Below are 27,122 nucleotides of genomic sequence, written 5' to 3' on the forward strand. Positions count from 1 at the left end.
CTAAGGGCAATTTATCATGGCCAATCCACCTAACCTGCATGTCTTTGGACTGTGGGAGGAAACCGGAGCACCCGGACGAAACCCACGCAGACACTGGGAGAACGTGCAGACTCCATACAGACAGTGACTCAGCGGGAAATCGAACCTGGGACCCTGGTGCTGTGAAGCCACAGTGCTATCCACTTGTGCTACCGTGCTGCCGTTTTAATTCTTTTAACTTTTTCTTGGCAACTATCGATGTAACACAGTCGAAACCATCCAAACTTTGCGATTTAAATCCCTTTGTTTTGATGGTCCCCTCCGCGGGGAAATTGCCCAGGGGAAGTCTGCACTGCACTAAGTCTGAAGGCAATTGTCGTATAATCCTTACCTGGAATTTCCGGGTGGTTGGGGGTGTTCCGAAGTGGATCGTTGGGGTACTGGGTTACGGGGATAGGGTGATGGGGTGAAGGCGTGGACTTGAGAAGGGTATTCTTTCCAAGGGCCGATGCAGACTCGATGGGCCGAATGGCTTCCTTCTGCATTATAAATTCAATGATTCTATAATTGTAAGAGCTTAGAAATTACAGCCCTATGTCTCTGAATGTGTGTGTTTCAGTTACACGGATCTTCAATGTCCTTTGACATATGTGGGGTCAGTGAGAGTGCGCTCGATGCAAAGGATTGGCAAAATATCCCAACAGTAGAGAATAATGAATGGTATATGCACCCAGGCAGAGATCCCTCGGTCCAACCCCATGAATTCCTTTGCTGCAAACAACACTTTTTAACAAATAACACATTTTTCTGTTTGTGCACATCTGTATATGTAATATCACTTACTTCCATTGTTTACACATTTATTTCTATCATGCTTTATTTGTCAGGGAATTTTATGGAGGGGTTTCCCACAAGCTCTGTTTTATTTAAACTGCACTATTTGGCATTTAAATTAATCAGCTTCTATTATAGTGTAGAAAAGCCAGCTACATTTTTCTCCTTCAAGAGAAGAGAAAAAGGGTTCCCCTTCCCTTCCTTGTGAACTTAATTTCTCAAACTTGCATCCCTCTTTTTGATTGCTACATGCCATCCAAAATGGTTCACTCCTACTGTAGGACCGTCCAACACCCTACGTGACTCATGTGAACCCCTTTTGCAGTGGTCGATATCGCAGGGCAGGATTTACCAACAGCCCGCCACGTGTTTTTCGGCGGCAGAAGCCGCCCGCCAGAAGGATTTACTGGTCCTGCTGTTGTCAGCGGGATTTGCCGTTGACAGCACCACTCGTCGCTGGGAAATCCGTGAGCCGGCATGGGACTGGAGTATCCCACCTGCGATGTTTTATACAGTTGTATTTTGAACCAGGAGATACATTGATCAGTGTTGGTGTTTACTGAACAGGTCATTAGGAGGTTGCACGAGAGAATTCCAGTTTTCATGTGGTATAAACAGATGGTAATCGATGCAATGAACGTGTGATTCATCAAAAAAAAACTCTAGCGATATATTAAAGTTATCACTTACCTCTTTGGCTGCTTTCTCTGCCAGGTCATAAAAGTTAGTCTCCACGAGCCCAAATGAGTACATCCCTTTCAAATAGCTGAATGGGGCGAGAACACAATACAAATTAATGTCTTTTAATTCTGGTCTATGGTTGCTTTAATAAACTATTAATATACTGTAAGATGGGTGCCCTTCAGCTGCCACCTGATATGCCTGTGCTGAATGGAGGTGTTGATGGAACTAAAAATGAGATGAGAAATAAAGCAGATTGCCAACTTACTAATTCCTGGGCTGGAATTCTCCGTCCGTTCACGCCAGTGGATTCCGTGGTCCCGCTGCAGTGAGTGGAGTTTTGGCTGAGAACCAAATTCTCCATTCTTGCTGCCAGCAATGGTGGGGTGAACTCGGATCAGAGAATCCGTCCCTGTTTTACACTATTGCACAAAGTCGAGATTTACCCCCAACATGTTTGAAACCACGGGCTGGATTCTCTGTTTTCGGGACTATGTCCCCACGCCGTCATGAAAACTGGTCTTTTACGCCAGAAAATGTGACGTCAAAAGGCCACAGATTCACAGCCTTGCAGGGGGCTAGCAGGCTGCTGTCATGGAGCTTGCAGCTCCAGCTGCTGCTATGGCCTCCCGCACGTCCGGATCAGAGGCTGCGCATGTGCACGGCAGTGGCCTCCAGCGGTCGCGCCCTGCCCCATGGCGGACTCAGATCTGGACCGCGGAAATAGTGCCCCCGATCGGCCACATGCCTGACCCGGACCGCCCGCACCATAAAAGCCCTCCCCTGCCCTCCGATCGGCCCACCCCCGACTGTGGCAGCTGCAGACTGGAGTCTGCAGCCGCCATGCGGGTATCAGGGACAGTGGGACCACATTAGAAATACCCCGTCAGGACTTCGGCCGATTGGGGGTGTAGAATAGCGGGGCGGGCCTCAAGCAATGGCCTCAGATGGTGGATACTCGGCACGGCGTACTCCCCGAATATGCCGCTTTTCAGGGGGGTAGACAACTTTGGAAACGGCGTCGGTCCCGATTTCATGCGTGAAACTGGATTCTCCGCCCTGTTGCTGAACACGATTTCGGCATCGGCGTGCGGAGAATTCAGCCCCACATATGCAACAAAATATTTATACACCTTTAATAGGGAAAAATCCCAAAGCACTTCACAGGACTGTTTTGAAACAAAATTTGACACAAAGACACATGAGGAAACATTAGGACAGTATAAAAAGTTTGGTCAAAGAGGAAAAGGAGTGACTTAAAGAAAGAGTGTGTTAAAGAGTGGGAAGCAGAGACGTTTTAAAAAAGCATTCCGCGCTTAGAGCTTTGATGCCTGAAGGCATGCCTTTAAATCACACCCAAATTGCTACTTTCCTGCTTCTGCCATGCCTCTGCTGCCACTAATTGGGCAGCAAGTGCACATTCTGGCCACAGATTAGCCTGCTTGTGCCCAAGGCCTGGACCTGGAAATGCTTCTGATATCAGTGTCACAATGCCAGAACAGAAATTCAGCTCATTTTCTTTTTTCTGCCATAAACTCTGTCCTCGCCATCAACTTAATCCATCTCCCTGGCTACTCCCTGAACCTGAACCAAGATGTTTGCAACCTTGGTGACATATCCAACCTCAAAGTGAGCATCCGACCAGTCATCTGTGTAAGATTTTGATAAATCTACTGATTTTGAGAATCTGAAATATTTATAAATATAATTCTGTAACCACAGTTTAAATTAAACGGTTCAGATTAATTTCTGCTCAGCCGGATTGCTTTACACGAGGGCAAGTTGTTTGTGAAAAAACAAAATTGTTTTTTTGTTTTAATGACTGAGTTTCTTTGAGTCTTGAGCTGAAGCAGCCGTATGTGTCTCAATGGCCACAATATAATTAGGGTTTTTAAAAAATCAGTTTGAAGGAATGGCTAAAATAGTCTGACCTTAAGATGACATTATGTTTAAACAAACTATGTATTGTTTTAATTGATCTGGACCCGGGGAGGGAACTTTTATTTTCTGGTATCTGCCAAGCTTAGGTTAGAATATGTTGACAAGAGTATGTGACTTTATTTACGCCTTCTTTGGTGTCTGGAAGGAAATGTGATGCAATGTAAACTCTGAATGGCCCAGGGAAAATGGATGTTAGTTTATTTAGCTCTAGTTACAGAGGTGGAGTGACACAACGATTTTCCTCCTGTAACCATTAGGAGGGGTGAATGTGGACATATCTCCAAAAAAGGAAGGAGGAAGGAGAGACTGAGGGATAACAGTTGGAAAATTAGTGTCTGTTGGCACAGCGATGCCATGACTTCTGTTGTATGACTCTTCTGTACACAGTTCAACAGCACTTTAAAGACACAGAGAAAAATATTGCCTGTGCTGGTATCACCAAGAGCTTCTCGGGATCTTGGGAGATGAGAAACTTCTATGTTGTTTCACTGCTTCTTGTTAAGTAGATGTAAAATCTTGCTTAATTTTACTTGGAATTCATAGAATTCTTAAAATGCAGAAGGAGGCTGTTTGGCCCATCGAGTCTGCACCAACCCTTCGAAAGAGCCCAATCTAGGCCTGCGCTACTGCCCTATCTCTGTAACTCCACCCAACCTTCGGACACTAAGGGCAATTTAGCATGGTCAATTAACCTAACCTGCACATCTTTGGACTGTGGGAGGAAACCGGAGCACCCAGAGGGAATCCAGGCAGACACGAGGAGAAAGTGCAAACTTCACACAGTCACCCAAGACCGGAATTGAACCTGGGTCACTGACGCTGTGAGACAGCAGTGCTAACCACTGTGCCACCGTGCTGCGCATGATTCATAAATACTAGTTTCTTGATTCATACTTACATAGAACATAGAACTGAACAGCACAGTGCAGGCCCTTCGGCCCACGATGTTGTGCCGAACTAGTCTGAAACTAAGATCAAATCAACCTGCTCCCAATCATTCTAGTGCACTCCATATGCCTATCCAATAACCGCTTGAAAGTTCCTAAAGTGTCCGACTCCACTACCATAGCTGGGAGAGCATTCCACACCCCAACCACTCTCTGAGTAAAGAACCTACCTCTGACATCCCTCTTCCACCATGAACCTTATAGTTATGCCCCCTTGTAACACCTACATCCACCCGAGGAAAAAGTCGCTGAACGTCCACTCTATCCCTCTCATCATCTTATACACCTCAATTAAGTCACCTCTCATCCTCCTTCGCTCCAATGAGAAAAGCCCTAGCTCCCTCAACCTTTCCTCATAAGACCTACCCTCCAATCCAGGCAGCATCCTGGTAAATCTCCTTTGCACCCTTTCCAATGCTTCCACATCCTTCCTATAATGAGGTGACCAGAACTGCACAAAATACTCCAAATGTGGTCTAACCAAGGTCTTGCACAGTTGCAGCATAACCTCACGGCTCTTAAACTCAATCCCCCTGTTAATAAATGCTAACACACAATAGGCTTTCTTCATGGCTCTATCCACTTGGGTGGCAACTTTCAGAGATCTATGGACATGAACTCCGAGATCTCTCTGCTCCTCCACATTCTTCAGAACCCTGCCGTTAACTCTGTAATCCGCATTCAAATTTGTCCTACCAAAATGAATCACCACACACTTATCAGGGTTAAACTCCATCTGCCACTTTTCAGCCCAGCTCTGCATCCTGTCAATCTCTCTTTGCAGCCTACAACAGCCCTCCATATTATCCACTACCCCATCAATCTTGGTGACATCAGCAAATTTACTAACCCAACCTTCAACTCCATCATTCAAGTCATTGATAAAAATCACAAATAGCAGAGGACCCACCACTGATCCCTGTGGTACACCGCTGGTGACTGGGCTCCAGGATGAAAATTTACCATCTACCACCACCCTCTGTCTTCTATGTGATAGCCAGTTACTGATCCAATCGGCCAAATTTCCCTCAATGCCATGCCAGTCTTCTGGCACTATTCCTGTAGACAGTGAGGACATAAAGATCAAAGCCAAAGGCTCTGTAATCTCATCCATCGCCTCCCAAAGAATCCTAGGATATATCCCATCAGGCCCAGGGGACTTATCAATCCTCAGGCTTCTCAAAATTTCTAACACATCTTCCTTCCGAATATCTATCTCCTCCAGCCTACCGGCCTGTATCGCACTACCCTCCTCAAAAACATGGCCCCTCTCCTTTGTGAACACTGAAGAAAAGCATTCATTTAGGGCCTCTCCTATATCTTCAGACTCCATGCACACGTTCCCACTACTGTCCTTGACCGGCCCTAATTTCACTTTGGTCATTCTTTTATTCCTCACATAAGTGTAAAAAGCCTTAGGGTTTCCCTTGATCCTACCCGCCAAGGACTTCTCATGCCCCCTCCTAGCTCTCCTAAGCCCTTTCTTGAGCTCCTTCCTAGCTATCTTGTATCCCTCAAGTGCCCTAACTGAACCTTGTTTTCTCATCCTTACATAAGCTCCCTTCTTCCTCTTGACAAGACATTCAACCTCTTTTGTAAACCATGGTTCCCTCACTCGACCATTTCCTCCCTGCCTGACGGACATACATATCAAGGACATGCAGTATTTGCTCCTTGAAAAAGCTCCACATCTCAATTGTGCCTATCCCTGACAGTTCCTGTTTCCATCTTATGCTCCCCAATTCTTGCCTAATCGCATCGTAATTACCCTTCCCCCAGTTATAAACCTTGTCCTGCCATATGTTCCTATCCCTCTCCATTGCTATAGTGAAAGTCACCGAATTGTGGTCACTATTTCCAAATTGCTCTCCCACAACTAAATCTACCCCAGTACCAAATCCAATGTGGCCCCGCCTCTTGTAGGTCTATCCACATATTGTGTGAGGAAACCCTCCTGCACACACTGGATAAATACAGCCCTATCCAAACTATTCGAATTATAGTGGTTCCAATCAATATTTGGAAAGTTAAAGTCACCCATGACAACTACTACCGCACCTATCCAAAATCTGCATTGCAATCTTTTCCTCCACACCTCTGTTACTGTTTGGGGGCCTATAGAAAACTCCTAACAAAGTGACCGCTCCTTTCCTATTTCTAACTTCAGCCCACACTACCTCAGTAGACAGATCCTCCTAAAACTGCCTTTCTGCAGCCATTATACTATCCTTGATTAACAATGCTACTCCTCCACCTCTTTTACCACCTTCCCTAATCTTACTGAAACATCTAAATTCCGGAACCTCCAACAACCATTCCTGCCCCTGTTCCATCCACATCTCCATAATGGCCACAACATCGTAGTCCCAGGTACCAATCCATGCTTCAAACTCACCAACCTTATTCCTGATGCTCCTCGCATTCAAGTCAACACACTTCAAACCACCTTCATGCCTGCAGGTCCACTCTTGTGACCTTGGTACCTTCCTCAGTACTGCACTACCCTCAACTTCCTGAACTCCAGCAACGCTATCTCCTGGACTACAGATCAGTTTTCCATCCCCCCTGCCAAATTAGTTTAAACCTCCCCAAAGAGCTGTAGCAAATTTCCCTCCTAGGATATTGGTGCCCCTCTGGTTCAGGTGTAACCCGTCCTGTTTGTACAGGTCCCACCTTCCCCAGAATGTGCTCCAATTATCCAAGTAACTGAAACCCTCCCTCCTACACCATCCCTGTAGCCACGTGTTTAAATGCACTCTCTCCCTGTTCCTCACTTCACTAATACGTGGCACTGGCAGCAAACCAGAGATGACAACACGGTCTGTCCTGGCTCTCAGCTTCCACCCTAGCTCCCTGAATTCCTGTTTTACATCCCCGTCCCTTTTCCTACTTGATTCATAAATACTAGTTATTTTTACCTTGTAAGGCAAGCACAAGTGAGGACCCTAGTGTTAGAAATTAACAATTTGGACCTTAGAGTTCTTTAAATTAGAAGTCCATTATACTTTGAGACCCTTATCCTTACATCAATGCCATCCCCAAAACTGCCCATTTCCACCACACAACTTTTACCAATTCAATCCCTTCCTTAGCTTATCTGCCGCTGAAACAGTCATCCCTGCAATTTTTACCTGTAGACTTGGCTAATCTAATAATCTTTATTATTGTCATAAGTAGGCTTACATTAACACTGCAATGAAGTTACTATGAAATTCCCCTAGTCGCCACAGTCCGGCGCCTGTTTGGGTATGCTGAGGGAGAATTCAGAATGTCCAATTCACTTAACAGCACATCTTTCGGGACCTGTGGGAGGAAACTGGAGCATGTGGTGGAAACCTACACAGACACGGGGGTAACGTGCAGACTCCGCCCAAGTGGGAATCGAACTCGGGACCCCGGTCCTGTGAAGCAACAGTGCTAATCACTATTCTACAGTGCCGCCCTGGACTCTAATGGACTCTGGGCCTGCCTCCGACATTCGACCCTTGATATTCTTGAGGTCATCCAAAACTCTGCTGCTCATGTCCTACCTCATATCAAGTCCTGTCCAACCATTACTCCTGTGCTCACTGATCTACATTGGCTCCCTGTTATGCAATGCCTTTTAAAATTCCTAACCTCATTTTCAAGTCCGTCCATGGCCTCACCCCTCCCTATCTCTTTCCCCTCTCTAGCCCCACAAGCCTCTGGGATATCTATGCTCCTTTAATTCTGACCTAATTTAATAACTGCATCATTAGTAGCCATGCCCTCAGCCGCAAGAACCTAAGTTTTGGAATTTCTTTCCCAAACCCTTCCACCTCCCCTTTGTTTTCCTTCACCAAAGTGCTCCTTAAAACTTAACAATTGAACAAACTTTTGGTCATTTGGAACAAATCCATATGTGACTGTCAAATTTTGCTTTCAAACCCTCATATGAAGCACCTTGCTTTTTTTATGTTAAAGGCGTGAAGTATATACTAGCTGTAACTGTGGTTAATATGTAGCTGTCTGTGAGATGGAATCTTGGATCATCTACCTTGTATGCAATACTGCTGGATGGTCTGAGCTTGCCAAAACCCTTCATAGATGCAGTCTTCTTTCATGCTTTTGAGCAGACCCTTTGAGTAATGTACACAGCACTCAGACTGGCTGCCACATCCTGTAAGGTCTGGTGCACCAGAGTATCAAAAGGGGAAATAATTGTAACACAACCTTCTTGTACCCATTTCATTAGCAACAGTGCATCTGCTTGACCAATTGTTCAGCAGCGATGTAGCTGTCACTTGCTTACAGGCAACCCATGTGCCTCAATTTTTAAAAAACATTATCATTTTAGTAACTGATGGTGCCACAAAGATCCCATCCAGTGACACCATGCCAATTCTGTCATATTTACACAGAGGATATCCTCCATTGCGTTGTGTAGCATCACCAAGCGAATCAGATTAAGAACAAAACTAACAGTTAAGAACTGGATATCTATGAGGCATTGCAATTTCAGAGAATAGAACATTTTCCTATTTCCTGTCTTTAAAAAAACCAATTAAAAGGGAGCGGTTAGCTCAGTTAGTGACCAGCATGCAGTTCAGAATAACACCAACGGCATGATTCCCACTGATTCCCATCCTGGCTGTGGTGACTTGGGACCTGCCTTCTTGCTCTGCCCCGGAGAGTGGAGGACAACGGAAACCAGCACTGACAAAAATTGCCAGAGAACATCTCAGGATGAAGCATTGGCTGACAACATGACAAAGACCCGCCTTTGAACAGATCTCAGATGAATGAATGAAACCAATTAAATAGGAGATCAAAATAACCATCTACTTTGTCAGTACAAAAAAGCAAAGCAATTCAGCCGTTGAACAACAAGGCTTAACCAAGCCAATTGGCTGAGCAACTACTTAAAAATGTTGCCGAAATATTTTCTTGCACTAAGATGACATACTTACCCATAGAGAGGAATCTGTGGTGTCCAGTGAGGAAGGACCCGTGCTATGGAATCTCTTAGCTGTTGGCTGTAACCCAGATAATAGTAGGTATCTTGAGACATCTTCAATGCCAGAAGATCGGTTGGCTGATACAACAAGATCTCTTCCCAGACATTGCATGCCTTTGGTAGACATCTAAAGGATTTATAAGTACGAAAAATATTGTAACTTTTATTCTTGGTCGATTCAAGATGGTAAATTCATTTTAAACCAGGCAACACAGTTTCAGCTGAAACTTGACAAACATGCTAATCTTCACATAAATGATTCGGACCAACCTAGAGTGTAACAGACAAATGGCCACACTGGAATCTTTCCACTTGCTGCCAGTCCCTCTGTTCCCCCAGATTGCCTTGCCTCCTTTCATTACGGATCTCTGAGTCAGTTCCGCAGGGAAGATTCTGGATTTTCCGCCATCTACCAGCACGTTGCTGGTATTATTGAAATGACATCATGGCCATGAAAATGACTCCCAACCATGGAAATTGGTTAAGGTCTCCCATTAACAGGGCCAGGAAGCATAGCAAATAACCACCCCAATGCCCCTTTGATTAGCACAGAACTCAAAAATTGTCCTGAACACTTCGAAGTGTACAGGTGTGTAAAATAAAAAGAAAGGCAGTTTTATTCATATAAATGTTGGAGGCAGAAACTCAGGTGCCTTCCAATTGGTGACTTCTGTTACTGAACAGTAATTAAAAACTAATTGAAACTCAAGATTGTCGAAAGCAATTAGCCTTTGTGGCCTTAACGTGACCTATGACTTAAGCACCATTTCATCCCAACAGCTATTAAATGTTAGGAAATAATATGATACTTCTGTTAATACAAAGCAGTATATCACTTCATTTTCCGAGCGCGACATTGCAGGAACATCTGCTGGTATTATTCCTCTCTGTGACTGGATTTTAACAAGGTGCAAAACGTTTATTGACCCAAAATAAGACTTAGAACATTGCGAACTGAATCTTTATATTGACTTTTATGGTGATGGGAATGGTTATGGGAAATTGCCTGTTCAATTAATCCCACTCCCCCCAGTTCTTTCCCCATAGCCCTGCACATTTGCCTCTTCAAATATTTATCCAATTAGCCAGGATTTAATGTACAGGTGAAGGATTTAACATTTACACAGCACTGACTCACTGTTAGAATAATACCACTGTCAGCAGTGGTATTTGGTTTCTGGTGCTGGAAGGTAAGAAGTGGCTTTATTGAAAATCATAGAAGTTATAGTGCAGAAGGAGGCTATTCAGCCCATTGAGTCTGCACCGGCCCTTGGAAAGAGCACCCTACTTAAGCTTTAGCCCATGCCTTCACCCTATCCCCGTAACCCAGTAACCCCACCTAACCTTTGGGCACTAAGGGGCAATTCAGCATGGCCAATTCACCCAAACTGCACAGCTTTGACTGTGGAAGGAAACCAGAGCACCCGGAGGAAAACGTGCAGACTCAGGGAGAAAGTGCAAATTCCACACAGTCACCCGAGGCCGGATTTGAACCTGGGACCCTGGGACTGTGAGACAACAGTGCTAACCACTGTGCCACCGTGCTGCTCCAAATGTAAATACTTTGAAATTCAGAACTCACCTCGCGAATTTGCTGTTGGAAATTGGTTGTGTTTGTCACAAACTGAACTACACAATTGAAAATATTAAACCTGTAATGTTTTTGTTCCCAGATTATTGTACACAGAAATCTATCCAGCATTTTGTCAGCCCTGTTCTTACAACAAACTCTGATCCTTTTAATTCTCATGCTTTCATTTAAATGGATTCCCATCAGTAGTTTCACAGTTTGTGCTATTATTCTCCCCGAAGCTCCTCTTCTCATTGAATGCACCGATGGACGTTTCCAGTCTGAGCTATCTATCACCTTCACCCAATCACTATCACAGATTGTCTGCTCATGATCACATCATTGTATGCAAATTAGCTCCTACACTTTTTGACATTCTGTGATTGGGACCATAACTGGCAAGCATCTGGGATATCCTGAGATCATGAAAGATGCTCTGTAAATTCAAGCCCTCTCTTTTGAAGCGAGCGTCTGCTGAGATCGCTCTGCCTGCAGTGGAGGGCACATTGCAATGGAAAACTCCACAAGGAACTCCTCTTCCTACGCTGTCATTGCTGAGGGGAATATGAGCTCACAGTAAGGCTGTGGAGTGTATACACAATGTAGAGAAGCTGGTAACTATTGACACTTGTCTCATGCATATTTTAATTTGGATAGTTTTAACTATCCAATGGGTGGCACGGTAACACAGTGGTTAGCACTGTTGCTTCATAGTGCCATGGACCCGGGTTCGATTCCCAGCTTGGGTCACTGTCTGTGCGGAGTCTCCACATTCTCCCCGTGTCTGCGTGGGTTTCCTCCAGGTGCTCCCACTTCCTCCCACAAGTCCCGAAAGATGTGTTTGTTAGGCGAATTGGACATTATGAACTCTCCCTCTGTGTCCCCGAACAGGTGTCGTAGTGTGGCGACTAGGGGATTTTCACAGTAACTTCATTGCAGTGTTAATGTAAGCCCACTTGTGACACTAATATGTATTATTTTATTGTTGATCATTGCCTACCATAAGCTTGGCAGTATAAATGATAGCACTGTACTACTGATATCCAAATCACTTTCCATACAAAGTCAATTAACCCTTCAACAATCAGACTCATGTAAGTTTTTAAAAATAAATTTAGAGTACCCAATTAATTTTTTCCAATTAAGGGGCAATTTAGCATGGCCAATCTACCTACCCTGCACATCTTTGAGTTGTGGGGGCAAAACCCACGCAGACACAGGGAGAATGTGCAAACTCCACACGGACAGTGACCCAGAGCCGGGATCAAACCTGGGACCTCGGCGCCATAAGGCAGCAGTGCTAACCCACTGCGCCACCATGCTGCTCTCAGACTCATGTAAGTTGTGTGTGAATAACTTAGCTACTGGCACTAAAGTAAACCCTCACTGAAGCACAATTGAAATCATACCTTACGTAACTCTCCTTACCCTTTTGCAAACAAATCCAAGGCTTCCACATGGAGACGTTCCCGCTCAGTGATCTCTTGTGTCTTTGAAAGTCCAACCATCCTCTTGACTGCAGCATCCAGATCTTTATCCAGCCAAACAGATTTTCCTGTGCCAATCAGCTCTGCTCCATTTATGACCACCTGCCCCATCACTAAAAGAGAAAGGGAAGGAGAAAGCAGGGGCTGGATCTTCCCCTCCTGATCTTGATCTTTGGGAGTACCAAACTGGAGACATGCAGGACTATGGACAATGAATACTGTCCCAGGCAGCGACGCCCAGGTCCCATGAACGAATTAAAAAAACTACAATTTTATACTTACTAGCCAATTCCAAACAGACTTTTTCCCTGGGGCAGGAAACATGGTGGTCTGTGGCCCAGTGCTCATGTAATATGTCCTTGGAGTGACTATTTAAATGTCTTTAGTAAATCCAACTTTCCCTGACGTTGGTATTTTTGTCAAGGCGGGTGGGTTCTGGGAAACTGGGCACCCTAGACAGCACTTCAGAGGAGATCTCCAATGAGAACACGGATGACGGGTCACAGCTATCAACGGTAACATCCACCATTGCAAAGACAAGCACTTCAGTGGGCGAATTTAGCAGATAGACTTCTGGGTCACCATCTGGTCAGCATTGCACTGATTCTGATGCACATCAGTTGGAGACAGGACCATCCCCAAGATTGGAGAGTTGGAGGTCTATTGGATCCCAGGACTCAGCTGTGCCCCAGCCAGATGTCGCGCTTTTAGACATGTTCGTCCCTCAAGTCCTTGTCATAATATACATCAGTATACCATGGTGCAGACACATACTGATGGACATACAGTGGGACCAATCAACATACACAACACTGCAGTCAATCACCAGTGAGAGCACACGCACTATAAAGACAGGGGGCATCAGAGTTCCCGCTCATTTGAGTAGCAGCTAGCTAGGAGGACAGAGCTCACAGCCTGCAACACAGACATTCACCATGTGCTGAGTGCATCAACTGGTTAGGACAAGGCAAAGGTCTTTAGCTAAAGCTAGTATCGTATTTACCCACAGTTCAAGTATGTTTAAATAGTTAACCTGTTAATAAAATAGTGTTGCACTACTTCAAGTGTTGGTGACCTGTATGTGATCCAGAACACCCAACACATCAGTCCTGGAGATACAAAGGCAGAGCTGGGAATTCCAGGAGGATTATCAATGACATTCCTGTGATTTCAAGGCCAAATGGAGGAATCCCAAAGCCTTCAGATTGGATATTTTGGCAACGCAATCACATTTTTGGCCTCTCACGATAATTCAAGACCATAAGAATTAGGAACTGGAGTAGGCCGTTCGACCCCTCAAGCCTGCTCTGCCATTCAGTAGGATCATGGCTGATCCAATATTCCTCACGTCCATTCTCCTGCCCTTTCCCCAAGCACCTGATTCCCTTCCTGATCAAGAATCTGTGTATCTCAGCCTTAAATATACCCAAGGACTTTGCGTCCACAGCTCTCTGTGGCAAGGAGTTCCGAAGATTCACAAAACATCTCATCTCAGTCTTAAATTGGCACTCCTTTATTGTGACTATGCCCTTTTGGCAAGGTAAATGCTGAGAGACTGTTTCCCCTCATGGGAGAGTCTAGGACGAGAGGGTATATTCTCAGAATAAAGAAGTGACCCTTCTCTGAACCACCGCCAGTGAAATACTATCTTTCCTTAAATAAGGCGACCAAGTACTGCTCACAGTACTCCAGGGGCGTCATTTTCCGACCCCCCAGAGGGTCGGAGAATGGCCGTTGGCCGCCGTGAATCCCGCCCCCGCCGGTTGCTGAAGTCTCCGAAGGGAGAAAAGTCGGCGGGGCGTTAATGGCGCCGCTGCCGCGGAGAATGTCACGGGTCTGCGCAAGGCAGCCGATTTTCGGCCTGCCGATATTCTCCCTTCCGGATGGGCCGAAGTCCCGTCGACGTGATGACCGTTCACGTCGACGTGAATCAAACCTCCTTTTCATCGGCGTGACCCGGTGCTCCAGGGTCACGCCGACCAGCGTGGAGGTGAGTGACGGCCTGGGGGGTTGGCTCTGGGCAGGCAATGGCGTGGCCGCAGTCTGATTGCGTGAGGAGAGGTGTGTCTCGGGTTGTGTGTGTGTGTGTGCGGCGGGGGGGGGGGGGGGGTTAGAGTAGGCTGGGCTCCGGGGGAGTGCCGGGAGGGGGTCCGTGCCGGGGTGGAGGTTGGGGGGGGTCCGTGCCGGGGTGGAGGTTGGGGGTTGGGGGGGGTCCGTGCTGGGGTGGAGGTTGGGGGGGGGTCCGTGCTGGGGTGGAGGTTGGGGGGGGGGTCCGTGCCGTGCCGGGGTGGAGGTTGGGGGGGGGGTCTGTGCTGGGGTGGAGGTGGGGGGGGTCCGTGCCATGCCGGGGTGGAGGTTGGGGGGGGGTCCGTGCCGTGCCGGGGTGGAGGTTGGGGGGGGGGTCCGTGCTGGGGTGGAGGTTGGGGGGTCCGTGCCGGGGTGGAGGTTGGGGGGGGGTCCGTGCTGGGGTGGAGGTTGGGGGGGGGGTCCGTGCTGGGGTGGAGGTTGGGGGGGTCCGTGCCATGCCGGGGTGGAGGTTGGGGGTTGGGGGGGGGGTCCGTGCTGGGGTGGAGGTTGGGGGGGGTGCGTGCCGAGGAGGGGGATGGGACGGCAAGTGAGTTGGTCCACCTGGCCAGGTGCCAGCCTCCAACAGTTGGACCCATGCGGTCCATGCCACCTGGCTGGGGGGAGGAGGGGATATGGGCAATGATGACATGTCGTCGTTCCCCTCCCCCCCACCAGGCCGTCATGTTTTCAGATCATCCAGCGATGTTGGCCGCCGTGGTGGCAGCCGCTCATGTCTATGTTGCCCTGGATGAGGAGGAGGAGGAGCTGCCGCAGAGGGGCAGGCGGCAGCCGCCCAGGCTGGAGGGACACCTGACCGACAGGACGAGGAGGGGGAGGAGGACGTCGCGGCCCCACGGCAACGGAGGCACCCGAGGGCGCCCCGTATATCGGTCATGTCTATATGGACTTCAGTAAGGCCTTTGACAAGGTCCCTCATGGTAGACTAGTACAAAAGGTGAAGTCACACGGGATCAGGGGTGAACTGGCAAGGTGGATACAGAACTGGCTAGGCCATAGAAGGCAGAGGGTAGCAATGGAGGGATGCTTTTCTAATTGGAGGGCTGTGACCAGTGGTGTTCCACAGGGATCAGTGCTGGGACCTTTGCTCTTTGTAGTATATATAAATGATTTGGAGGAAAATGTAACTGGTCTGATTAGTAAGTTTGCAGACGACACAAAGGTTGGTGGAATTGCGGATAGCGATGAGGACTGTCTGAGGATACAGCAGGATTTAGATTGTCTGGAGACTTGGGCGGAGAGATGGCAGATGGAGTTTAACCTGGACAAATGTGAGGTAATGCATTTTGGAAGGGCTAATGCAGGTAGGGAATATACAGTGAATGGTAGAACCCTCAAGAGTATTGAAAGTCAAAGAGATCTAGGAGTACAGGTCCACAGGTCATTGAAAGGGGCTACACAGGTGGAGAAGGTAGTCAAGAAGGCATACGGCATGCTTGCCTTCATTGGCCGGGGCATTGAGTATAAGAATTGGCAAGTCATGTTGCAGCTGTATAGAACCTTAGTTAGGCCACACTTGGAGTATAGTGTTCAATTCTGGTCGCCACACTACCAGAAGGATGTGGAGGCTTTAGAGAGGGTGCAGAAGAGATTTACCAGAATGTTGCCTGGTATGGAGGGCATAAGCTATGAGGAGCGATTGAATAAACTCGGTTTGTTCTCACTGGAACGAAGGAGGTTGAGGGGCGACCTGATAGAGGTATACAAAATTATGAGGGGCATAGACAGAGTGAATAGTCAGAGGCTTTTCCCCAGGGTAGAGGGGTCAATTACTAGGGGGCATAGGTTTAAGGTGAGAGGGGCAAAGTTTAGAGTAGATGTACGAGGCAAGTTTTTTACGCAGAGGGTAGTGGGTGCCTGGAACTCACTACCGGAGGAGGTAGTGGAGGCAGGGACGATAGGGACATTTAAGGGGCATCTTGACAAATATATGAATAGGATGGGAATAGAAGGATACGGACCCAGGAAGTGTAGAAGATTGTAGTTTAGTCGGGCAGTATGGTCGGCACGGGCTTGGAGGGCCGAAGGGCCTGTTCCTGTGCTGTACATTTCTTTGTTCTTTGTTCTTTGTATGTACCGGCCCCGGCAGTCATACCAGGACCTCACGGACCGGGAATGCAGGAGGAGACTCCGGATGAACCGGGAAACCGTGGCACACATCTGCCACCTGCTGGCACACCTGTCACCGCGTGGCACTGGCGGGGGACACCCTCTCCCCGTGTCCGTCAAGGTTGCGGTGGCCCTGAACTTTTATGCAACGGGGTCATTCCAGGCACCGAGTGGGGACCTGTCCGGCATATCGCAGACATCGGTGCACCGGTGCATCCGGGCAGTGACAGATGCCCTTTATGCCATGGCGCACCGCTACATCCCCTTCCCCGTGGACCGGCCCAGCCAAGATGCCCGGGCCGTGGGCTTCTCTGTCGTTGCCGGGTTCCCCATGGTCCAGGGCGCGATCGATGAGATGCACGTCGCCGTGCGGCCACCTGCAGATAACAGGGCCGTGTTCACTAATAGGAAGGGGACCTATTCGATGAATGTACAGGTGGTCTGCGACCACCGCATGATGATCCTGCACGTCTGCGCCCGTCACCCAGGCAGTGTACACGACTCATTCGTGTTGTCGCGGTCATCCATCCCCGGCATGTACGAGGGACGCCATCCCCGGCTGAGGGGCTGGTTGCTGGGCGACAGGGGCTACCCATTGCGATCGTGGCTGATGACGCCTATACGGAGGCCACGCAATGAGGCGGAGAACCGCTACAATGATGCCCATGTAGCGACAAGGGGAGTGATCGAGAGGTGCTTTGGTGTGCTGAAGATGCGTTTCAGGTGCCTGGACCTCTCTGGGGGCGCCCTCCAGTATCGGTCAGATAGGGTCGGCCGCATCATTGTGGTGTGCTGCGTCCTGCACAACATAGCCCAGCAGAGGGGCGATGTGCCGCAGGCAGAGGAGGGCGGAGTGGAGGAGCAGCAGGAAGAGGCCCAGTCCTCCCCAGATGAGGGGGATGGGGGCAATGGTCAGGGCAGACAGGGTAGACACAGGCGGGTGGCTGTCCACCGTTACCGGCTGGCCCAGCGGACACGGGACAGACTGATAGACGCCCGCTTCACTGACTAGATGCGCGTGGGAATCAGGTAGTATGGCCACAGACCGCACACCATGGCAACAGCCGACCACCCACACCCCCCACCCATCCCCCCACCCAGCACCCTCACCCCCCCACCCGCATGCACACCCCCCCCCCCGCCATTGCCGATCCACCTGCGGCACAACGGGCCGGGCTCACACAGTTGCGGGTGGACGCGTGTCTATCGCAGGCCATGGAGGATGATGACAACCCGCCCTGCGATGAGCTCCTGGCTCTACATCGTTGGACTATGTCTGACCCATGGCCACAGTACCACCATCCACCCGGACCACCCCTGCGTGCGGCTGTGACACTGCAGCGCACGGTCCCGTCCTCTGCCCGGGGGATGTTGATGGCGGCCCAGGGGGAAGGGGCAGACTCACCTGGGGCTGAGGTAAGACCACCCCTCACACACACACTTGCGCTCAACGTACATGACACCCCCGCACACTTTGGACAGAGCACAAAGGCAGCTTCGGTAGGTGTAACATTGACTTTAATAACCAAAGTAGTTCATGCACGTGCCCTAGCCCCTAAAACTTATCTGTGCCCTGCACCCATGCCAACTTACTCAGTGTCTAATTGTTTGGCCTTACGGGCCCTTTGACTACGTCTACGTGGTTCCCCAGACGGTACAGCAGAACTGGAGGTGGACTCCTGTGATTCCTGCCCTCTGACACTGGATCCCTTTGGCGGCCGTTTCCTGGGGCGTCCTGGCCTAGATGGGCCAGGCTGCGGCCTGGGCGACTGGGATGGCGAGCTGCCAGCCTGTCCTGCCCATTGCCCACCCGATGCACCTGGGACGGAAGGGGGGGAGTCCGAGGTGTCGCGGTGTACCGGGACCTCCCCTACAGAGGGAGCCGGGACGGACCACACCACCTCCTCCTCCCTCGGGGTGCCTGATGGCCACCAGGCCTCTACATGGGTGGGGGATGCGAACGGACTGGCCATCCGACGCCCCCCCGACATCTGGCGCTGCCAGTCCTGGAGGCCCGTGCTGGTATCGACAGGGGTCTGCAGGTTTGCAGCCATGGAGCCCAGGGGGTTGGCAAACCCTGTCTGTGACAGTGCGACGCCGGCTCGCACATGGCCACTGGCGCCGATGCCCTCAGCGATGGCCTGCAGAGACTGGGCCATGGCCTGCTGAGACTGGGCCATGGCCTGCAGAGACTGGGCTATGGCGTTGAGCGCCTCTGCCATCTGGCGCTGGCACTGGCTCATGGCCTCCTGTGAGAGGGCAGCCATTTCCTGGGCCACAGACGCCGCCTGCACGGAAGGCCCCAGGCCTCGCACACCGTTCCCCATGTCTGACACCGTCGCACCCATTGCCTCCACCGCAGACACCACCCGTGCGGTGTCAGCCTGGGTGGCACGCATGACCGGCACCACTCCCAGCTCCTGGACGCGGGTGGACTCCTCCACCTGCGACCGCAGCCGCCGCAAGCCGCCCGTCACCCTCTTCGCTCGTCTCCGGGTCGGTGGTTGCATCGGATCTATGTGTGGGTGTGGTAACTGCAGGAACCCGGGATCCATCTGGGCGGCAGATGTTCGCTTGGGCTGGGCTGCCCTCCGACCGCCTAGTCCCTCTGCCGCTCCTACCTCCACCTGCTGTACCGGGACGGCTGTGTTGTGCGCACCAGTGAGTGTACCAGACGCCTCATCACTAAAGTGCCCAACCGTGGTGAGTGTTTCTGCGATGGTGGAGGGTGTTGGTGACAGCAGTGGCGTTGTGTCGTGCTCTTCGTCCCACTCTGAGTCCATGGCACTTTGGGGTGGGGGTTCGTCTCCACCCATCCACTCTGAGTCACTGTCTGGTATTTCGTCTTCCTGGGTAGTGCTGTCCCGGGTAGGGGTGTCCTGGGTAGGGGTGTCCTGGGTAGTGCTGTCCCGGGTAGGGGTGTCCTGGGTAGTGGTGTCCCGGGTAGTGCTGTCCCGGGTAGGGGTGTCCTGGGTAGTGCTCTCCCGGGTAGGGGTGTCCTGGGTAGTGGTGTCCTGGGTAGTGGTGTCCTGGGTAGTGGTGTCCTGGGTAGTGGTGTCCTGGCTCGGATGTGACGGGGGCCTGTGGCTGCCCCCCTCGTCGCTGGGTGGTCGCTCCCGCACGTGACGGGGGTGTCGTCTCCCTGTTGCTCCAGGTCTCTCCGTCTCCCGTGGTGTGCGAGGGTCATCCTGCGGGCGTCGCATGCTGGAGGGTCCGGGTCTCTCCGTCTCCTGTGGTCTCCGAGGGGCATCCTGCGGGCGTCGCATGCTGGAGGGTGCGGGTCTCTCCGTCTCCTGTGGTCTCCGAGGGGCATCCTGCGGGCGTCGCATGCTGGAGGGTGCGGGTCTCTCCGTCTCCCGTGGTCTCCGAGGGGCATCCTGCGGGCGTCGCATGCTGGAGGGTGCGGGTCTCTCTGTCTCCTGTGGTCTCCGAGGGGCATCCTGCGGGCGTCGCATGCTGGAGGGTGCGGGTCTCTCCGTCTCCTGTGGTCTCCGAGAGGCATCCTGCGGGCGGTCTGCATCTGCGGGGATGGGTGCCTGGACGTTTTGTCCTGCGATACACAATGAAGCATGCATGGTTAGACATCAGGCAGTGATCAGGTGATACGGGGGGAGGGGGATATAGGGGAGGGGGGATATGGTGACGGGCTGTCGGTGGCTCACTCGCTAGTACGCCCCCGACCTCTGCATCAGCAACCTCCCGGTCCTCAGGTCCGCCAGCCAGTTCCAGGGCCCTTTCCTCGTGTATGGTCAGTGGCCTCTCATCAGCGGGCCCTCCTCCAGTCCTCACATGCTCCCTATTGTTGTGTGCGCGCTTCTCCTGTGGGGGGGGGGGGCAGGGGTAAAAGGCAACAGTGTTAGGCAGGTATATGAATGCACGCCATCGGTTGCGCGTGCATTGCAGAGGTTAAGGTTAGGGCTGGATTCACTTGGGGATATGGGGGAGGGGGGATATGGGGGAGGGGGGATATGGGGAGGGGGGGATATGGGGGATATGGGGAGGGGGGATATGGGGGAGGGGGGATATGGGGGAGGGGGGATATGGGGGAGGGGGGATATGGGGGATATGGGGAGGGGGGATATGGGGGAGGGGGGATATGGGGGAGGGGGGATATGGGGAGGGGGGTATATGGGGGAGGGGGGATATGGGGGATATGGGGGAGGGGGGATATGGGGGACATGGGGGAGGGGGATATGGGGGAGGGGGGATATGGGGAGGGGGAATATGGGGGAGGGGTGATATGGGGATATGGGGGATATGGGGAGGGGGGATATGGGGGAGGGGGGTATATGGGGGAGGGGGGATATGGGGGAGGGGGATATGGGGGAGGGGGGATATGGGGGATATGGGGAGGGGGGATATGGGGGAGGGGGGATATTGGGGAGGGGGGATATGGGGAGGGGGGATATGGGGAGGGGGATATGGGGAGGGGGGGGATATGGGGGAGGCTCATCCTGCCTGTTCTGACGAGGTCGTTCACCTTCTTGTGGCACTGGGTGCCTGTCCATGGTGTCAGGGCCACAGCGGTGACGGCCTCTGCCACTTCCCTCCACAGACGCCGGCTGTGGCGTGGGGCAACTCTGCGGCCGTGCCCGGGATACAGGGCGTCCCTCCTCTGCTCCACCGCGTCCAGGAGCACCTCCACATCGCGTGACTCGAACCTCGGGGCTGAGCGACGGCCAGCCATCCAGTCAGGTGTTGCGGTCGGGTGTTCCGGTCGGGTGGGGGGGAGCAGCGCGGCCTAAGGAGCCGTCACGCCGTGCAGCGCGTATGACGCTGCACGGCGTGAACCACTGCGCAAGCGTGGATCCCGTTACGTCGCTGCTCCATTTCGGGCCGGAGACTATCGACCCATTTTTCCGACGTGACACAAGTCGGATTTGCGCCGTTTTTTGCGCCGATCGCGGACTTTCCGCCGATAATGGAGAATTTCGCCCCAGATGTGGTCTCACCAGTTCCTTGTACAGTTGCAGCAAGACTTCTCCACTCTTACCTCCAACCCTCTTGAAATAAGGGCCAACATTCCACTAGCCTTCCTGATTTCCTGTTGCACCTGTGTGCTGGTACCTGGGAAAAGTAAATAAATTCTTTACTTACCAAAGTCAGGATCTGCAGCTTGCAACTTAGTCTGGCAAATCTCAAGTCCTCCGAGACTTGGGTCATTGGTCCAAGACACCAACTGTGACATAAGTAGTGAATGGTCATACAACATACCAACAGGGACAGCGGTATTTCAGACATACAGTAGTGTTGTTCAGGATTAAAATAAACTAGCAATAGTGGAATTGCTGGGATTCTTTAATGATCAATGCTTAGTTGGAGTTTCTATTAGTTGGGACTGCATGGCCCCATGTAAACAAGCATTCCTTCAAGAGCTCATACACTTGTGATTGGATTGGATTGGATTTGTTTATTGTCACGTGTACCGAGGTACAGTGAAAAGTATTTTTCTGCGAGCAGCTCAACAGATCATTCAGTACATGGGAAGAAAAGGGAATAAAAGAACATACATAATCGGGCAACACAACATATACAATGTAACTGCATAAGCACTGGCATCGGATGAAGCATACAGGGTGTCGTGTTGCACAGTGATTTTACCTAACAAATTCCTCTATTGGGATTTGCCCAGACTATTTCTTTGGAACCGGAGCAAGCATTAACATGAATCAGACTGAAATATAATAGTGAACGTAACCTCCAGGCCACAAAGGAAGCTCCCTGTTGGTTCTGTAACCCTGGTAGCACTCTAATTACACGGTATCTAGAGAACAGAGCCCAGTTTAAAAGTCTTACAATAATTCTTCCACAGGAAAAAAGTTCATTTTTAAATTGGCAATGACTAATATCTAAGACTGTTTTTAATTCTGTTTCTCTGATTGTTTTGCTTTAATCAACGTACTCCTGAGCCTGAGGAGATTCAGTCACCATCAAGTGGCTTAGGTTTTAGACCAGCTTCGTGGGGTGAAGCTCAAGTACACTGCTTCAACTTCCCAAATTCAAAAATGTTTGTTTTCATTTTGTAAATCCTGCTCTGATCTCTTCCGACATTATACCTGGAACCACTGCCAGCCCAAGCCATTTTGTTTTCTGATTCTTGATTGCTGTAAATCCTCAGCACAACCTGTGGCCACCTTGGCCCTACTTTGCATTAATTGCCTGTGTTATGAAACAAACCATCAACAAACATTCTGAGCAAAGGATAGCTTCCACAAGAATTGCTTTTGATCGGAAATTCAAACTGTTGTTTACACTGAATTGGAGATGAGGAGGAATTTCCACAGGGATTCTCGCTATATCTGCAGTAACTCCAGCAGAAGAGTCACGGAATCCTGGAAAAATAAAGACGACATGCAATTTGAAATGAAATGAAATGAAATGAAAATCACTTATTGTCACGAGTAGGCTTCAATTAAGTTACTGTGAAAAGCCCCTAGTCGCCACATTCCTGCGCCTGTTCGGGGAGGCTGGTACGGGAATCGAACCGTGCTGCTGGCCTGCCTTGGTCTGCTTTTAAAAGCCAGCAATTTAGCCCTGTGCTAAACCAGCCCCTATTTTCCGATTCAATTTTTCCGAATTTTAGCAGCTCTCAGGAATGGGTAATAAATTCTGGCCCAGCATTAATACATTTTTTTAAATTTGCAGTCGAGAGATGATTTAACCTTAACAAAAAACAATTCAACTGAGTCAGCAAGAATAATCTATTGGTGATCCGGGGTGACAGGGAGAACCATATCCCAAAAACAACTGACTCAGTGGAGCTTGTTAAATACAAAAGCAGGGGATGCAAGGAGACGATCCATCAGTCAGCCCAGCTTACTGTAATTGGTATGGTGGGGAAAAAGCACAAGTGTGAAAGTTGTCCCACCAACAATTCCAAGTACCATTTTTGCATTTTCAGGCTGTGTCGCAGCAAGAAGTTTGTATAGAATAAGTAAAAATAAAAAGACTTCAAAAGGTGACAACATTAATGAAATAAAAGATATTAATGATATTGAGATCCCTTTCCTTGGAGAGAACCAAATGGAAGCTACTCGAATGCTGATATCCAAGCAAAGGAAATGAAGACCTACTTTAAGTTACACAAGGAGCAGCAGTCTTTCCTTTTTTAAAAATCTTTTTACTGCCATTTTCAAAATTCTATACATTGCTATTTGTTTTCATTTATTGTACAGTCACAAAGGTTCCTTCTTCGGTTTCTCTATTTACAATCTGTCGCCGTCTGGCTCAGCACGCAATCCTCTCTATCGCCACCCCCCCCCGACCTTCCAGCTCCCCTTTCCCTGACCCCCCTCCCTCCCTTCCCCCTTTTTTCACTGCTGCTCCCCATTTTTTCTGATAGGTCCGACAGCCAGTCTGCAGCTTTAGTGGTGCTGCTGACCAACCAAGCAGGATTCTGTGGCGGGCGATCAGGGAGGCAAAGGCAAGGGCATCCGCCCTCCTCCCCATGAAGAGATCTGGCTGGTCTGATACCCCGAAGACCGTCATTTTCGGGCATGGCTCCACCCTCATCCCCACCACTTTGGACATTGCCTCGAAGAAGTCCAGCAAGTCTGGGGCGAGACCAGAACATGTGGGCGTGGTTGGCTGGGCCTCCTTGGCACCATTCACATCTATTCTCCACCTCCGGGAAAAACCTGCTCATTTGGGTTCTGGTCAAGTGGGCTCTATGTACAACTTTTAGCTGCGTTAGTTGAGCCTCGCACATGTGGAGGTAGAGTTGACCCTGTGCAGTGCTTCGCTCCAGAATCCCCACCCTATTTTGAACCCCAAGTCTTCCTCCCATTTCCTCCTTGCCGTGTCCAGTTTGGTGTCGGCCCTCTCCAGCAGTCGTTCATACTTGTCACGACAGTGCCCTCTGCCTAGGATGTCAGCGTCCAGTAGCTCTTCTAATAGTGCCTGTCGTGGTGGTCGCGGGTATGTCCTCGTCTCTTTCCATAGGAAGTTTTTAAGCTGTAGGTATCTGAGTTTGTTGCCTTTAGCTAGTTGGAATCTTTGCGTCAGTTCTTCCAGTGTTGTGATCTTACTGTCAGTGTGTAGGTCCCTGACTGTCAATGTCCCTCCGTCCTGTCTCCACCTTTTGAAGGTGGTGTCAGTGAGTGCTCGTGTGAACCTGTGGTTATTACAGATGGGGGCTGTGTCGGACATTTCGGTCAGTCCGAATTGCTGCCATAGTTGGTTCCACGTCTGGAGGGTGGCTATCGCCACTGGGCTGCTGTAGTGTTTCTTGGGCGGGGATTGGAGTGCCGCCATAGCGAGGGCCCTGAGAGAGGTCCCCTTGCAGAAGGCCTCCTCCGCGCGCACCCACTCGGCCTCTGGCTCCTTTGCCATCCCATCACTCTTTCCGTTGTCACTGCCCAGTGGTAGAATTGTAGGTTTGGGAGGGCTAGCACTCCCCTGGATTTTGTTTTCTGTAGGACCTTCTTTCTTTGTGATCCGAGCATTCTTTCCCCCCCCCCATACAAACGCCATGATTAATTTGTCCAGTGAGTTGAAAAAGGCCTTGGGGATATAGATCGGGATGGATCTTAGCAGGAAGACGTATCTGGGCAGTTCGTTCATTTTGATCGTTTGTACTCTCTGTGGTAGTCACCACTGTTGTATTGTATATACTGCATACGAGAGTATTACGGTAAGGTCCCTGTACTACAGGTACGGGGGTACAGGTCCCTGCCTGCTGGCTCCGCCCAGGAGGCGGAGTATAAATGTGTGGGCTCTCCGAGCTGCAGCCATTTCGGCAGCAACTGCGGGAGGCTTCACATCTCTGCATAATAAAGCCTCGATTACTCTCTACTCTCGTCTCCTCGTAATTGATAGTGCATCACTCTCCCTGCCAGGGAGAGTGGGAGTGCATTCCACCTATGCAGGTCCTTTTTGACTTTCTGTCAGACTAGTTAAGTTCCATTTGTGGATCCCCATCCAGTCATGAGTGATTTGGATCCCCAGGTAGCTGAATTAGTGTCAAGCTTGTTTAAACGGCAGTCCCACCAGTGCTGCCCCTACCCCTTGTATTTTCACCAGGAAAATCTCTCTTTTGCTAATGTTGAGTTTGTAGCCCGAGAATGCACCAAACTATTTCAGGAGCATGATGATTCATTCCAAGCTGCTTTGTGGGTCCGAGGTGTAGAGGAGCAGGTCATCTGCGTAGAGCGAGACTTATGCTCACTGCCTCCTCTTTGGATCCCCCTCTAGTTCTTTGCTGTTCTGAGAGCGATCACTAATGGTTCGATCGCTAGGGTGAACAGCAGTGGCAACAGCGGGCATCCCTGCCTGGTGCCCCTGTGCAGCTGGAAGTACTGGGAACAGTACTCTTGATGATATCGAACCATCATCCCTACTACCACCGTTAATACGCTCCAGCAGAAGCCATAAGGCACCCGACCGGCTAGATTTGCAACGACACTTCAACACACGCACAAGACGAATATGGACATTTCTCATGATGGACTCATAAGAACATAAGAACTAGGAGCAGGAGTAGGCCATCTGGCCCCTCGAGCCTTCTCCGCCATTCAATGAGATCATGGCTGATCTTTTGTGGACTCACTAACACAGTTAATTGTTTCTGTATTACTTTTATCATTTTCGCAGTGTGCAGATTTGCATATTCTCACCACTTGTTATGTACAGTTTTCTTGAGGCCAGTCTAGAAAACATGTCAAATAAAAGGGGGGGGATGTAGTGATCTATACATCTGCACATACATCTGCACCAGGGACTGCAGCACAGATGTAACAGCCACAGCATCACTAGAGGGAGCATCAGAGACGGTATAAAGGGTCCAGCCCAAGGTAGGATCCGCCTCTTTCAGAAGCACAGGGCTAGTGAGCAGCAGCAGACAGAGACAGCTCAGCATAGGCAGTTTACCTTAGCTTCACTGGTCATACCTTTTGACTGTATTACACCTAGTTAAGCTCTGGAAACAGAACAAACCCACTGAATAAAGTATTTGTGTTAACTGGAAGTCTACAATCTTTATTCAGACTTAGAGAATAACATAATGGGTCTGTATGAACCGCATTCAGTCGGGTCTTTCTTAGGTATTAGCGAGATTGAGGCTTACGCTAGTGTAGGTTGCAGTGTGCTATTTGATTTGATTTATTGTCACATGTACCAAAGTACAGTGAAAAGTATTTTTCTGCGGCCGAGGGAATGTACACAGTACATACATAGTAGATAAAAGAATAATCAACAGAGAATATTGACTAATGGTACATCGACAAACAGTGATTGGTTACAGTGCGGAACAAGAGGCCAAACAAAGCAAATACATGAATAAGAGCAGCATAGGGCATCATGAATAATGTTCTTACAGGGAACAGATCAGTCCGAGGGGGAGTCGTTGAGGAGTCTTGTAGCTGTGGGGAAGAAGCTGTTCCCATGTCTGGATGTGCACGTCTTCAGACTTCTGTACCTTCTGCCGGATGGAAGGGTCTGAAAGGAGGCAATGCCTGGGTGGGAGGGGTGTCTGATAATGCTGTCTGCCCTCCTGAGGCAGCGGGAGGTGTATA

At 50.0% G+C, this 27,122-nt stretch overlaps 1 protein-coding gene across 5 annotated transcripts in view; it reads right to left on the reverse strand.

The window, feature by feature from the left end:
* Nucleotides 1–27,122, reverse strand: part of ttc38 (tetratricopeptide repeat domain 38) — a 146,443-nt gene that overhangs the window by 76,720 nt on the left and 42,601 nt on the right. For 3 of the 5 annotated variants that reach the window (XM_072484627.1, XM_072484626.1, XM_072484629.1), the window contains 4 exons: nucleotides 21,709–21,790; nucleotides 12,359–12,530; nucleotides 9,314–9,487; nucleotides 1,504–1,579 (listed from right to left, as the gene is read on the reverse strand). In XM_072484627.1, the coding sequence (XP_072340728.1) occupies nucleotides 1,504–1,579; nucleotides 9,314–9,487; nucleotides 12,359–12,530; nucleotides 21,709–21,790 (504 nt within the window). Of the gene's footprint in view, nucleotides 1–1,503; nucleotides 1,580–9,313; nucleotides 9,488–12,358; nucleotides 12,531–21,708; nucleotides 21,791–22,667; nucleotides 22,841–22,863; nucleotides 22,944–27,122 lie in introns of those variants that run through there. The other 2 variants (XM_072484630.1, XM_072484628.1) reach the window with 2 other exon arrangements.

The sequence above is a fragment of the Scyliorhinus torazame genome, chromosome 19 (genome assembly GCF_047496885.1).
Source record: "Scyliorhinus torazame isolate Kashiwa2021f chromosome 19, sScyTor2.1, whole genome shotgun sequence".
NCBI lineage: Eukaryota > Metazoa > Chordata > Chondrichthyes > Carcharhiniformes > Scyliorhinidae > Scyliorhinus > Scyliorhinus torazame.